This window comes from Berghia stephanieae, chromosome 4, assembly GCF_034508935.2.
Source record: "Berghia stephanieae isolate SIO BIC M18660-M18661 chromosome 4, UCSD_Bste_1.3, whole genome shotgun sequence".
Taxonomy (NCBI): Eukaryota; Metazoa; Mollusca; class Gastropoda; order Nudibranchia; family Aeolidiidae; genus Berghia; species Berghia stephanieae.
In genome coordinates, this window is record NC_088363.1 from 76396809 (window position 1) to 76408002 (window position 11194).

At 37.3% G+C, this 11194-nt stretch overlaps 1 protein-coding gene across 2 annotated transcripts; it reads left to right on the plus strand.

The window, feature by feature from the left end:
- The first annotated feature begins 1151 nt into the window (after positions 1–1151).
- LOC144971269 (uncharacterized) lies at positions 1152–10748 on the plus strand. Of its 2 annotated transcripts, none has more exons than XM_078911877.1 (3): positions 1152–1267; positions 6250–6527; positions 7157–10748. In XM_078911877.1, exons 2-3 carry the CDS (start codon positions 6368–6370, stop codon positions 8476–8478), a joined length of 1482 nt encoding a protein of 493 aa, XP_078768003.1. In that variant the 5' UTR covers positions 1152–1267; positions 6250–6367; the 3' UTR covers positions 8479–10748. The 2 variants fall into 2 exon arrangements, with proteins under 2 accessions (XP_078768003.1, XP_078768002.1); XM_078911876.1 differs by having other exon boundaries at positions 1240–1550.
- The last annotated feature ends 446 nt before the right edge of the window (positions 10749–11194 follow it).

Genomic DNA, 11194 nt, shown 5'->3' on the forward strand with positions numbered 1-11194 from the left:
CGCTGCTCTCAAATTATTTGATATATATATATATATTTAAAAAATCTCGAAAATATTGTGAAACGTGTGGAAGAATGTGTGACGGATGTAAAAGAGTGGATGGATGCAAACAAGTTGAAAATGAATGAGTCAAAGACAGAAGTGATGATTATGGGAAATAGAGGGCAGTTGAAGGTGAATGATGGTCTTGAGGTGTTGATTGGGGGTGAAAAGATCAAAGTTTCAAAGACTGTGAAAAATTTGGGTGTCTATTTTGATTCAGAAATGAGAATGTCAGCTCACATTTCTGCTCTCTGTAAATCTTTATACTTTCAATTGAAGAAAATCAGCTCGATCCGTCAGTATATTGCAATTGGAACATGTAAAACATTGGTTGTTTCCCTCATTTTTTCGAAACTAGATTATTGTAAACTCCCTGCTTGTCAACTTGCCTCAGGCTTCTATTAAACAATTACAACTACTGCAAAACAGTGCAGCAAGATTAGTTTTTGGCCCAAAAAAAATTTGATCATGCAACCCCTTTGTTGGCCTCTCTCCACTGGTTGCCCATTGAAAAGCGCACATATTACAAAGCAGCGTGTCTTGTTGTGTTTGACTGGTATAGCACCGGCATATCTCACAGATCACGTGGTCATGTGTAAATTTGAAAATTACACTTTAAGATCATGTAATGACCAAACGAAAATTTCGGAAAAAAGATCAAAAACAAAATTTGGTGATAGATCGTTTGCTTGTTTCGGCCCCAAGATTTGGAATGAACTACCACGTGATCTGAGGGAGTGCAAGTCTTTACCTACCTTTAAAAAGAATCTCAAAACATTTTTACTCTATTTGTTTTTATTGACTCTATGAATCCTTGATTTGGCTATGAATTTTTTTTTTCTTCACTTAAAATTGATATTTATATATTGTAAAGTGCCCAGAGCTTGTGTTTTACACGAGAATGAGCGCTATATAAATGTGTATTATTATTATTATTATTATTATTATTATTATTATTATTATTATTATTATTATTATTATTATTATTATTATTATTATTATTATTATTATTATTATTATATCTTGCTCTCTGGTTCTTTAAAATAATTTTCACACCGACTGTGACTTTTTTGGTACTTTTTCTAAAAAGTATCTGGCATCATGACCTCGGTTATGAAAAAGTATGATCTTGGGTCACCGGTTACCAATCGTAAACAATTAACATAAGTGTTACGCTGCATGTTGTATAAGGAGGTTGAAAGCCAAGTTATATAAATTATAAAGGGTAAGAGTGGTTTACTGTGCAAAATATATGTTTACACGGAATATATAATGGATTTATTTTGCACTCAGTCGTAGAGATCGAAATAGCTATCGAACTCGAATATAAAAAAGAAGAGTATCTAGAGATCTATCGTGTTTTAGTTTACATTTCATCAATTGGTGTTTGCTATTGTTTATGAAGCACATTTTTATATAAACAAGTTCTCATTGTTATACCAAGAGCTAATTCCGCATTTGATGACTGTATCACAAGTTTGAGACTCAAAAAGCATGGAACCATCGGCGTAAGTTTGAGAAGAATTCATATGTAAGATAGTTTAGTAGACTATAGCCTATAGCGTGGTTAAAAATAGTCTTGCTTTATTTTTATTTTTATTGTCGAAATTATAACCAGTCACGATTTAGATTACAGCCTTGTTCGCATTATTTTAATCATTTAAAACTACTATAAAGAGGGGAAATGATGGTAAGCGTTTTTCGTGATGGTGATGATAAGACTAAATAAAGTGATAATCTCCTAAATGCGCCAGATGATCGTTTAGGAGAAAAGACAACTAGGCATTCGGCAGCAGCTTCTAATAGTGCTCACACTACTATGTTATGACAATTGACCGATTCAGCAAATTCTTTACCACACTCGTGCACCGTCGCAAACCCACCCAGAAGCTTCATCACAACACACCTCTCTACTAGATGCTCTGCGGTTTCAGGTCCTTTCCCACATCGGGTACATGTTGAACAGGTAGAAAGTCCCCATCGATGAAGCGATTTTGCCATTAGGCAGGTTCTCGACCGAAGCCGATTTGCTACCACCCAGTGTCTTCTCTTACTGGTCGAGAAGCCTGACAACTTCTCACCTAGTTTCGAGGAGTGTATGTCCCCGCCCCCTCAATGGATTGAATTCGTCCAAACCGACTTCCATCTCGTATATGCATCTCTGTAGGGTATATGTGTACAAGGGTTGCCGGGACTTATTTCGGCTTGAAACGGGGCCGGCATCCATTATGTGCTTGAAAGGGGCATCCTGTTGTGTTTCTCTATCTGCCGGGCAACTCTTTCGAGATGTACCTGATAGGTAAGGCTGCGGTCCAACGTCATCCCTAGGGAAGGGAGGTGCACCACAGAACAGGTCATTGCCCTTACAGGGCATATTGAAGCAGGGTTCGAGAGAAAACAGCAAACATGTGCCGTATTTATAGACCTTTCGGCGGCGTACAATACGGTCTGGTGCAAAGGATTAATGCTCAGACTTGCAAAGGTCATAAGGTGCAAAAGACCTTGAAGTTGTTCTCTTCAATTTTAGAGGAAAGACAATTCCACATCGCGCTGGGAGATGCTACGAGTAAATTTAGGAAATTGAACAATGGGGTCCCTCAGGGTTCAGTACTTGCGCCAATGTTGTTTAACGTTTACATAAGTGACATGCCGAACACTTCCTGAGGCTAGGATACCCGGACAACTGGGCACTCGTTACTCAAAGTAAAGTGTGGACCCGTCTTGAGAGGGTACTCAACGAGGATGGCACCAGACTCAAATCCTACTTCGACAAGTGGTACCAGAAGATGAACACTTCAAAAACTGCGGCCACTCTCATATAAGCCGCATCCAAAATATTTAGGGGTGACACTGGACTACAGCCTTATCTATCAGATGCATCTCGAAGTTGCCTGGAAGATAGAGAAACTCAACAGTCTTCTGATGAAGCTGGCGGGATTGACTAGGGGCACAAACAAGTGCTCCTGAGGACGCCTTGGTTCTATGGAATTCCACCGCGGATTATTGCGCTCCAGTGTGGGGTAGAAGCAGAAACGTTGAGAAGGTAGATGTTTAACTTCGCAAGTCAATGCAAATAGTGTCAGGAACGCTGGCACCAACGCCTAGAGAATGGGACCCCGATAATGGCAGCAATCCAAACCCCCAATGTCTGGAGGGAGACGATTATGGTAAACTGGCTCAATAAGATCAAAAAGAGGGAATGGGGTTACCTCTCTGAAGAGCATAATGGACGATGCCCCCGTTTCGAGCTGAAATAAGTCCCATCAACCCTTGTACGCAGCTTCCCTGACTATGAACAGAGATGCACATACGAGATGGAAGTCGGTTTGGACGAATTCAATCCCTCCAGGGGGTGGGGAAATACACTCCTCTAAACTAGGAGAGAAGTTGCCAGGCTTCTCCACCAGTAAGAGGAGACACTGGGTGGTAGCAAATCTGCTTCGGTTGGGGACCTGCCTCACGGCAAAATCGCTTCATCAATGGGGACTTTCCACCTGTCAAACATGTACCCAATGTGGACAAGAACCCGAAACCACAGAGCATCTAGTTGAACGGTATGTTGTGACGAAGCTTTCAGATGGGTTTGCAATGGTACACGATTGCGGTAAAGACTTTGCTGTTTGGGTGGATTGTCATAAAATAATAGTGTGAGCACCATTAGAAGCTGCTGCCTTCCCCTTGTTCTTCTGCCCTGAGGGATCCAGTCCAAGACTTTCTTTGTAATAGTGAATTCATTCTTTCTAACCGTGTGTTCAATCCACCTCCATCATCTTTTTCCTATTTCCTCTCTCATCGGTTTCTGCTGTGTTCTTTTCCATTCTTCTTCGTTCTTAATCCTGTCCATCCATTCTGAGTAGCTTATGCATGCATCTGTGTCCTCCTTATAATTCCTGCAATGGAATCCAGGTTCCACATCCATACAGTAGGATTGACATCACATTTGAGTTGAAAAATCTTAGCTTTTGTTGAAGGGAGATATCTTTAGCTCTCCAAACTCTGTTCAAAGATGTGAATCCAGCCTGTGTCTTTCCTATCCGTGATTTTACCTCTGCTTCCATGCTTCCATCTTTGTCAATTATGCTCCCAATATATAATAGCAGAAAGTATCTATATAAATGGTCATTGCAGAAACTCTTCAGATGCCCAAGCTAAAAAAAAAGCATTTGATTTGTCTGTCGTGTTTCTGTAACAATTTTAGTTTTACGGAAGAGGTGTGAACCTTCAACAACCCCCAACCTTGAAGACCAGGTGACTCAAAAAGGGGAGTCACACACCATTAGTCGCCTTTTACAACAAGCTGGCTCGGCATAGGGCTATTGTTGCACACAAGGGCTTTTTTTGTTTACTTCATGAGAATGATACCATCTGGTCAATGAAGCATTTCAAATCTAACTCAGCCCACTGATATAAGTAACTTTCTTTTATTAAAAACGTCATTCAGTCACACCATCTGTATGTTATTACAGTGCGAGCCACTTAATTGGAACAGCACAATTATACTGAAATTGTTCCAATTAAGCAGCATTCCAATTAACTGATTCCACGGATGGCTTTCATAATTGGAACAACCTATCAAGACTAAATGATGTCTGCTGTGGTAATTATAACAATAGCAAAATAGAGCATCCTTTTAGTCTTCTACACTGTTCTCCTTTGTTTTTATTTCATTTTATATATGAGCACAAAGAGAATGAATAATCCTTTCTAAAGACCTGTATAATGTACCGTACTAATGAATGTATTGCCAATTTATAGTAAACATCTATTTCCCAAAAACAGGCCAAATGAATCAAAGACATGTGAAGACATGTGAATCCTATTTCACTATAACACACATCGCAATACTAATCAATGCAACATTAACAGCAAATAAACCACTGCATCATTATCCGAGATTTTATTAATCACTTCTTGTCCTCCAAGACAGTCAAAGGGGTAGAGTATATCATACTATCATATAAAAGGGTATGGGTGGTGATAGGCTTAATATCATATAGAATGATTCCGTTTTTATAATCTTATTTTTGATTTCTCAGAAAGAAAAGAAAATTCAACACATTCCGATTAACCAGTAGAAATTATATATCAAAAATCCTGTCACCAACAGAAGTTTCAATTAAGCAGCTGTTACTCTAAAGTGATGTTCCAATTACTTGCTTCAACTATATTGCTGACGGTAACCATTAAAAGAAATTTTCAGTTCTCATTGCACAAGCCAATAGGTTACCATCATGTCAGAGCCAAGGTGGTAACTAGTTGTGATGTCCAGTTGAGTGTAATGATTAATAACTGCTCTACAACAAGTTCTTAACATCTGAGAAGCAGTGGCGCAACAATTACAGGCCAGGATCATAAACATTTGCTTACTGTTGGCTTAGGCAAGGCATATTTTTTGAAATTTTGGATCTGATATCACTAAGTATACTACTTATTGATATCGGATCCAAGACAAGGATATGAACGAGGAAGTGTTGGCGAAGATGAGAAAGGGAAGAATGTTGATCAGTACCATCAGAAAGAGGTAGTTACAGTTTCTGGGACATGTGCCAAGAAGAGACAGAATAGAAAAGTTGGTAACATCTGGGATGATCGAAGGAAAGAGAGCTAGAAGAAGACAAAGAATGACATATCTAAATAACCTAAGAATGGCCAAAAGTGAATTTAAAAGGAATGCAGATTTCATGCGCACCACACAGAGGATTGTGATTCGTGGAGACACTGACCGGCAACTTGCTCAAGAGTACAAGCCACGATTGATGATGATCAGTAAGTAGAGACCTGTTATATCAAGAAAATTTCTTTAAAAAAAGGCGAATGTATTATAGTTAGTGTTTACTATCTCATCAATGATGTGGAGCGAAAGGAAAATGTTTTTTTCAAATGGGAGTAGAATATTTGAGTTTGATTTCGTGTTTGACAGGTTCCATCTAGACAACATCAAGTCTTATAGCAGGCTCATTATGGCAGGCTCAAAACTCTTCTTCAGCCAACTATGAAAACAGTTAAACGTTTATTTGTTGTTTTTTTTTTAACTGTTTCTAGTATTGTCTGAAGAAGGGTTTTGAGCATGTAACTTTCCATGTTTGGTATTTTATCCATTTTTGAAGCTGTCATACATATTTTTGTACATCAATATTTTTACAGTCATACCTTCTAGCATACTAGCATTCACTTCACGTAAATGTAACATATTTTCCAAATCCACAGGCATGAAAGAGTCAATAACTGTGAGAGTGACAAGAGTACTAGCATAAGCAGCTCCCCTCAAGAAAACAAAGGCAAGGGATCTAGAAATAAAGTTGCGAGCTCTGAAGTGATCATCAACATGTCAGCATCCTCCAAAAAGAAGCGAGTTCTTATAGTTGGTGCAGGAGCCGCTGGCACTGCTGCTGCTTATTCTCTTGGACTAGAGAAGAAGTTTGAGGTTCAGTTGTGGGAGAAAAATTCATGGGCAGGAGGTGTGGCTACCTCTGAAGATATTTCAGGTTGGTCAAGAGAAATTTTGACCTCAGGAGGTGATCATTGGGGTTGGGTTAGTTGTTATTTGTTTAAATGCAGAATCAAAAGAAAATTATATTTTCTTCCTTGTAAAATTTCAGCACCATCAATGTTCACAATATTAAACACTATTTTTTTTTTAAGACGGCAACTCATCAGGGGAAATTTTGCTTAAGGGTCTATCTCTGATGCTTGCATCATAGCAATTTGAGCAATAGGGTCTAGATTTCTGGCTCAAGGAAAAGAAGAGATTCCAAGAGTGAGGCACGAAGCCTTATTCTTTTGACCTTCCTTGGATTGGAATGTCCTGGGTTCGAGCCTTGCTCAGAATAAAGTTGAGTCCTTGGAAAAGGCTCTTTACTCACATTCTCTCACCGTACTCAGGTGTAAATGAGTACCCGGTCATTAACAGCGTTGTTTCTGTCTTAAAAAATTTGTAATTTCGCCTCACAGGTGTCATGTCTCGTTCTACATGTTACTTGTTGCTGTTGGTCAGGGACCCTTTGTAAAGCATTTTGAGCACATTTAGTAGATATTGCGCTATATAAAAGCTCACGTTATGTTACCCATGATATGTTATTGTTATTAGTTCTGAATCTTTCTTTTATTATTTCAGGACCAGGGAAGCTTTTCATCAATGATGGTGTTCAAGGAGGGAGCCCAACGTACAGAAATACAATTAATCTCATGTCGAAATTTGGATTGACAACCTCTCCTGTTCATATGATGATTTCTTTTGGAAAAGGTTCAAGTGCATGGACAAATTACACAAAAACGGAACTTGCGTGTAATTTGAAAGATGAAATCAAACGATTTGGCAAGACATTAAAATGGATCAACAGATTTGAGTTCTTTTTTATTTTCATTCCAATCTACAAAGTTTTGAAATGGTTTGGATATTCTGACGATTTTTCATATAAAATGGTATTTCCACTCACAGCCTTGTTCTTTGGTACAGGAAATCAAACCCCAAATGTTTCTGCAGCTATCGTAGCAAGGGTCTTTCTAGACGATGATTTGCGATTATTTGATTATGATGACGAACGCCTGCTCAGTCAGACCCCAGAAATGTTTGCCTTTCCCAATCTTCATGATATGTATGAGAAAATGATTAAGGATTCAAATATTGACTATCATCCAAACAGAGGGGTGAAAACTGTGAACAGGTGTGGTGGAAAAGTACGAGTCATTGATGAAAATGATAAAGAAGAAGTCTTTCATGAAATCATATTTGCATGTAATGCCGAAACAGTTTTAAAAGTTTTAAAAAACCCAACTTATTTTGAACGCAAAGCTTTAGGCAATGTAAAGTACTACAATGATGTCACTATAAGTCATGAAGACGATGCATATATGGAGAAACATTATGAACTTCACAAAGAAAAAGATCAATACTTCATTCGGACAGATCCAAATGATCCATCTAAATTAGAAATGTCTTTTAATTTATCCAATTACCAACCACAGCTTAAGACTTCTGATAGAAATATTTACCAGACCATATTTCTAGATGATGAAACCAAAGATATCTGGACAATTGACGAAATTGACAAAAGCAAAATATTATTAGAGAGATGGTGGCGTCAGTTTTCTCATACTTGGCATCATTTTGCCTTTACAGTTCCTTTAATGCGTTGCCTCCAAGGCAAGAAACACACATGGTACTGTGGATCTTACACACTGATTAATACTCATGAAATTGCTATTATCTCAGGATTTGCTGCAGCTTGTAGACTTGGTGCTAAGTATCCATTTCCAGAAGACAAACTGGCAAGAATGCAGTTTGAACAGTACATGCTTATGATTCACGGGAAGCCACGAGTGTACGGATGTAATGCTTTGACCTTGAAATCAATATTTCTCACACCTGTGATGCTCATTTTTGTTGCATTGTCTTTGTTTATTGGGTTCATCATAAAATGTTTGGGTAAGAATTAAGTTAAACTGTAACCAAGAAGCCTTGCAATTTGCTCATCTATTATTTGAGAAGGCTTTCATGAAGAAATTTGTATTTAAAAGGCATATTGCATGTACATGCTGGCCAGGATAATTCCTCTCCCTTTTCCTGTCACTGCCATTCTTATTTCTTTGGGGGTTTTTCTCCTCAGTGATGGGTTTTTTATAAAATAATTTGTTCAGGATATGAATCAAGCTACTTTTCAACAGATGAGGCTTTTGCCTGTTCGATTTTCAGGACTTAATAACGCCTATGATGTAGGACTAGCAAGTCATAAAAGCTTACAGACTATTTTTTAAAAGTAAATTAAACTGTTTTTTGACTGTTTGATTTTGGTTACACGGCCCTTTAAATTAATTCACTTTGTAGGGAAAAATAAACAAAAGGAAACAGTTTCTCAATTTTTGTTTTTCAGTTGACATATAACACTCTCGAGTTGATATGGAAATTGCTTCACAGTTGTCATTTAAAAAAAAAAAAAGAAAATATTGAGAAATTGAATTTTAAGGAAAAGGATCCTTAATCAGGGGAAAGCGTATAATTATAATCTTTCTTTCTTTCTTTAGTATAGTTGAAAATTTGAATGTCAGATGATGATTATAATGTAATCAACATCCATTCCCCAGCTGATCTTGTGGGAGAAAGAGGGATTCTTCACTGGTCCACTCTTGCCATATCCACATCGTAGGCCCATTCTTGTCATTTTATGATTGATTGTGCTCTTCTATTGTTGATTTGTTCGTTTTTTTGTTGTTTTTTTTTAAATTTAATGTGTACAGATTTCTTTCCTTGACTTCACCTTGAATGAGGCAATGTTATTTTTTTCCTATACCCCGTCTAGGATCTCTTCAGTTTCAATTCAAACGTACATTTAACAAAAATGATAAACTGTGAAGTTAAACTACATTTGTTGTTTTTGTTAAAACCATAGATATATTTTCTGGGATACTCAAAGGTTGTATTGCAAAATTTATTGTAGCAAACTTTACATGGACAATGGGCCTCTGTCAATCAGAGAGTTTTTTGGGGTTTTTTTTTTTTGCCTCTGTTGATGTAGGAGAGAAGGGGGTAGGGGGTTGATTGGTGGATATAAAGTATTCTCAGAAATTAAAGGTCCAAGAAGCCTGGGTTGATCTCAGTTTCTTTAGTGTGAAACGGGCGATAGAAATTGCTTGGTACCCTTTGGACAGAATATTAATCTATCGCAAAGTACTTATCCGACAGACCCAGCTACTTAATCATTGCTGGGTGAACAGCATGAGGATCATAAAAAATATTGACCTCCATCCAAGGGCCGATCACAGTCTCACGTGAAGCGAGTGCTCTCAACTGAGCTATGGAGACCCCATTGCTAGGTATGGAGCATACTCGACTTCCGCCATTCTCTTACATTTTCATATGTTATTGAGAACTTGACAATGTGTCAAAATAAAGGTCCTGTATTTATATATATATGAGTATGAGCAATGAATAGTAATAATTTCTTTTTAGGACTGCTAATCGTAGGAATGTGGTTTGGTTGTCTTGTAGTTTTTAAGAATGTAAGATAACTTTTGGATTAGAACATATAATGTTATAAAACTAATAATATCCCATAATTGGCCGAATTATTTATCAACATATTTTGAATGAGATGTTTATACTTATTTAATCTTATGATTATACAATGTTTGCATTTATTTTACAATCAACTCAGGGAATATCATTCTATCAAACCTTTTAAATTTTTATATTTATAATGACAAATATAATTGTTAATTTTACAATTTTATTTAAACATCCAATCTTATAATGCAGTTATGTGCGTAACCTTCTTTACATTTATTCTTAAAATACACTTGTTTATGCTCAAATTGTGCTTCGAACAAATCAAAGATATAATCAGTTGGTTGGAGATGCCTTGGCTGTAGTGATAAACCTAAGCATTGCAACGGGCTGGATGGATTGAGTGTAAAACACTTTATTTATATTTAGGTAGTAATTATATCAAGAAATTTTCCAAAGGAAGCAGAATATCCAAATCTCTCCCTCCACGCTTCCTATTTATTTTGGATGCGATGCTCGTCAGATTGCTTAATCTTTTGTTGTATTTTTAATTAACTCTTTTCTGAAAACTTTAGCCTTTACTTTTAGCTTCATTTTAATCAACAATTGACTTTACACGTGTTCATCAATGTGGTTTAATTTGCAATCCCAATGTTTGCCTTTTACTTTTATGACAGATAATTACCAAAAAAAAAAAAAATATCCACATTCTACCAATTTGTATTTTTTTCTTTTTTGTACTCTTGCTTTTTTAAATTTTAGTTTAATCAGATTACAGTGGTGTCCAGAAAAGATAAACTTGCTCAAGATAAAATTCCCGTTTTTTTCCTCATATAAGTCAACTATGTTTTGTGACATGATATATACTTTGCAGATTTTTTACTCACAGTAGGCTGCAATTACTTTCTGTGAGGGCAGTTCCCATACTGGGCGGTTAGCCTCAGCCATTGTACCTACTGGTATCCTCTGCCTGACGCTGTGGAGAGTTGGCCAGTTCCATGGACTCTCCTGGTTGCTCCCCTCTCCTATCCATCACCTGCCTGCTGTGACTTCATGTAACCCTGGTAGGGAGGCTAAGTGGTTACTCGACCTTGCCCAAGGGTCTAGACAGACTAACGGAGGGAAAGATAGCCTTACTATCCTTTGGCAGAC

Coding starts and splice junctions, on each gene's coding strand:
- LOC144971269 (XM_078911876.1), top strand. Junction 6,528..7,156: donor TACCTCTGAAGATATTTCAG/GTTGGTCAAGAG, acceptor TTATTATTTCAG/GACCAGGGAAGCTTTTCATC.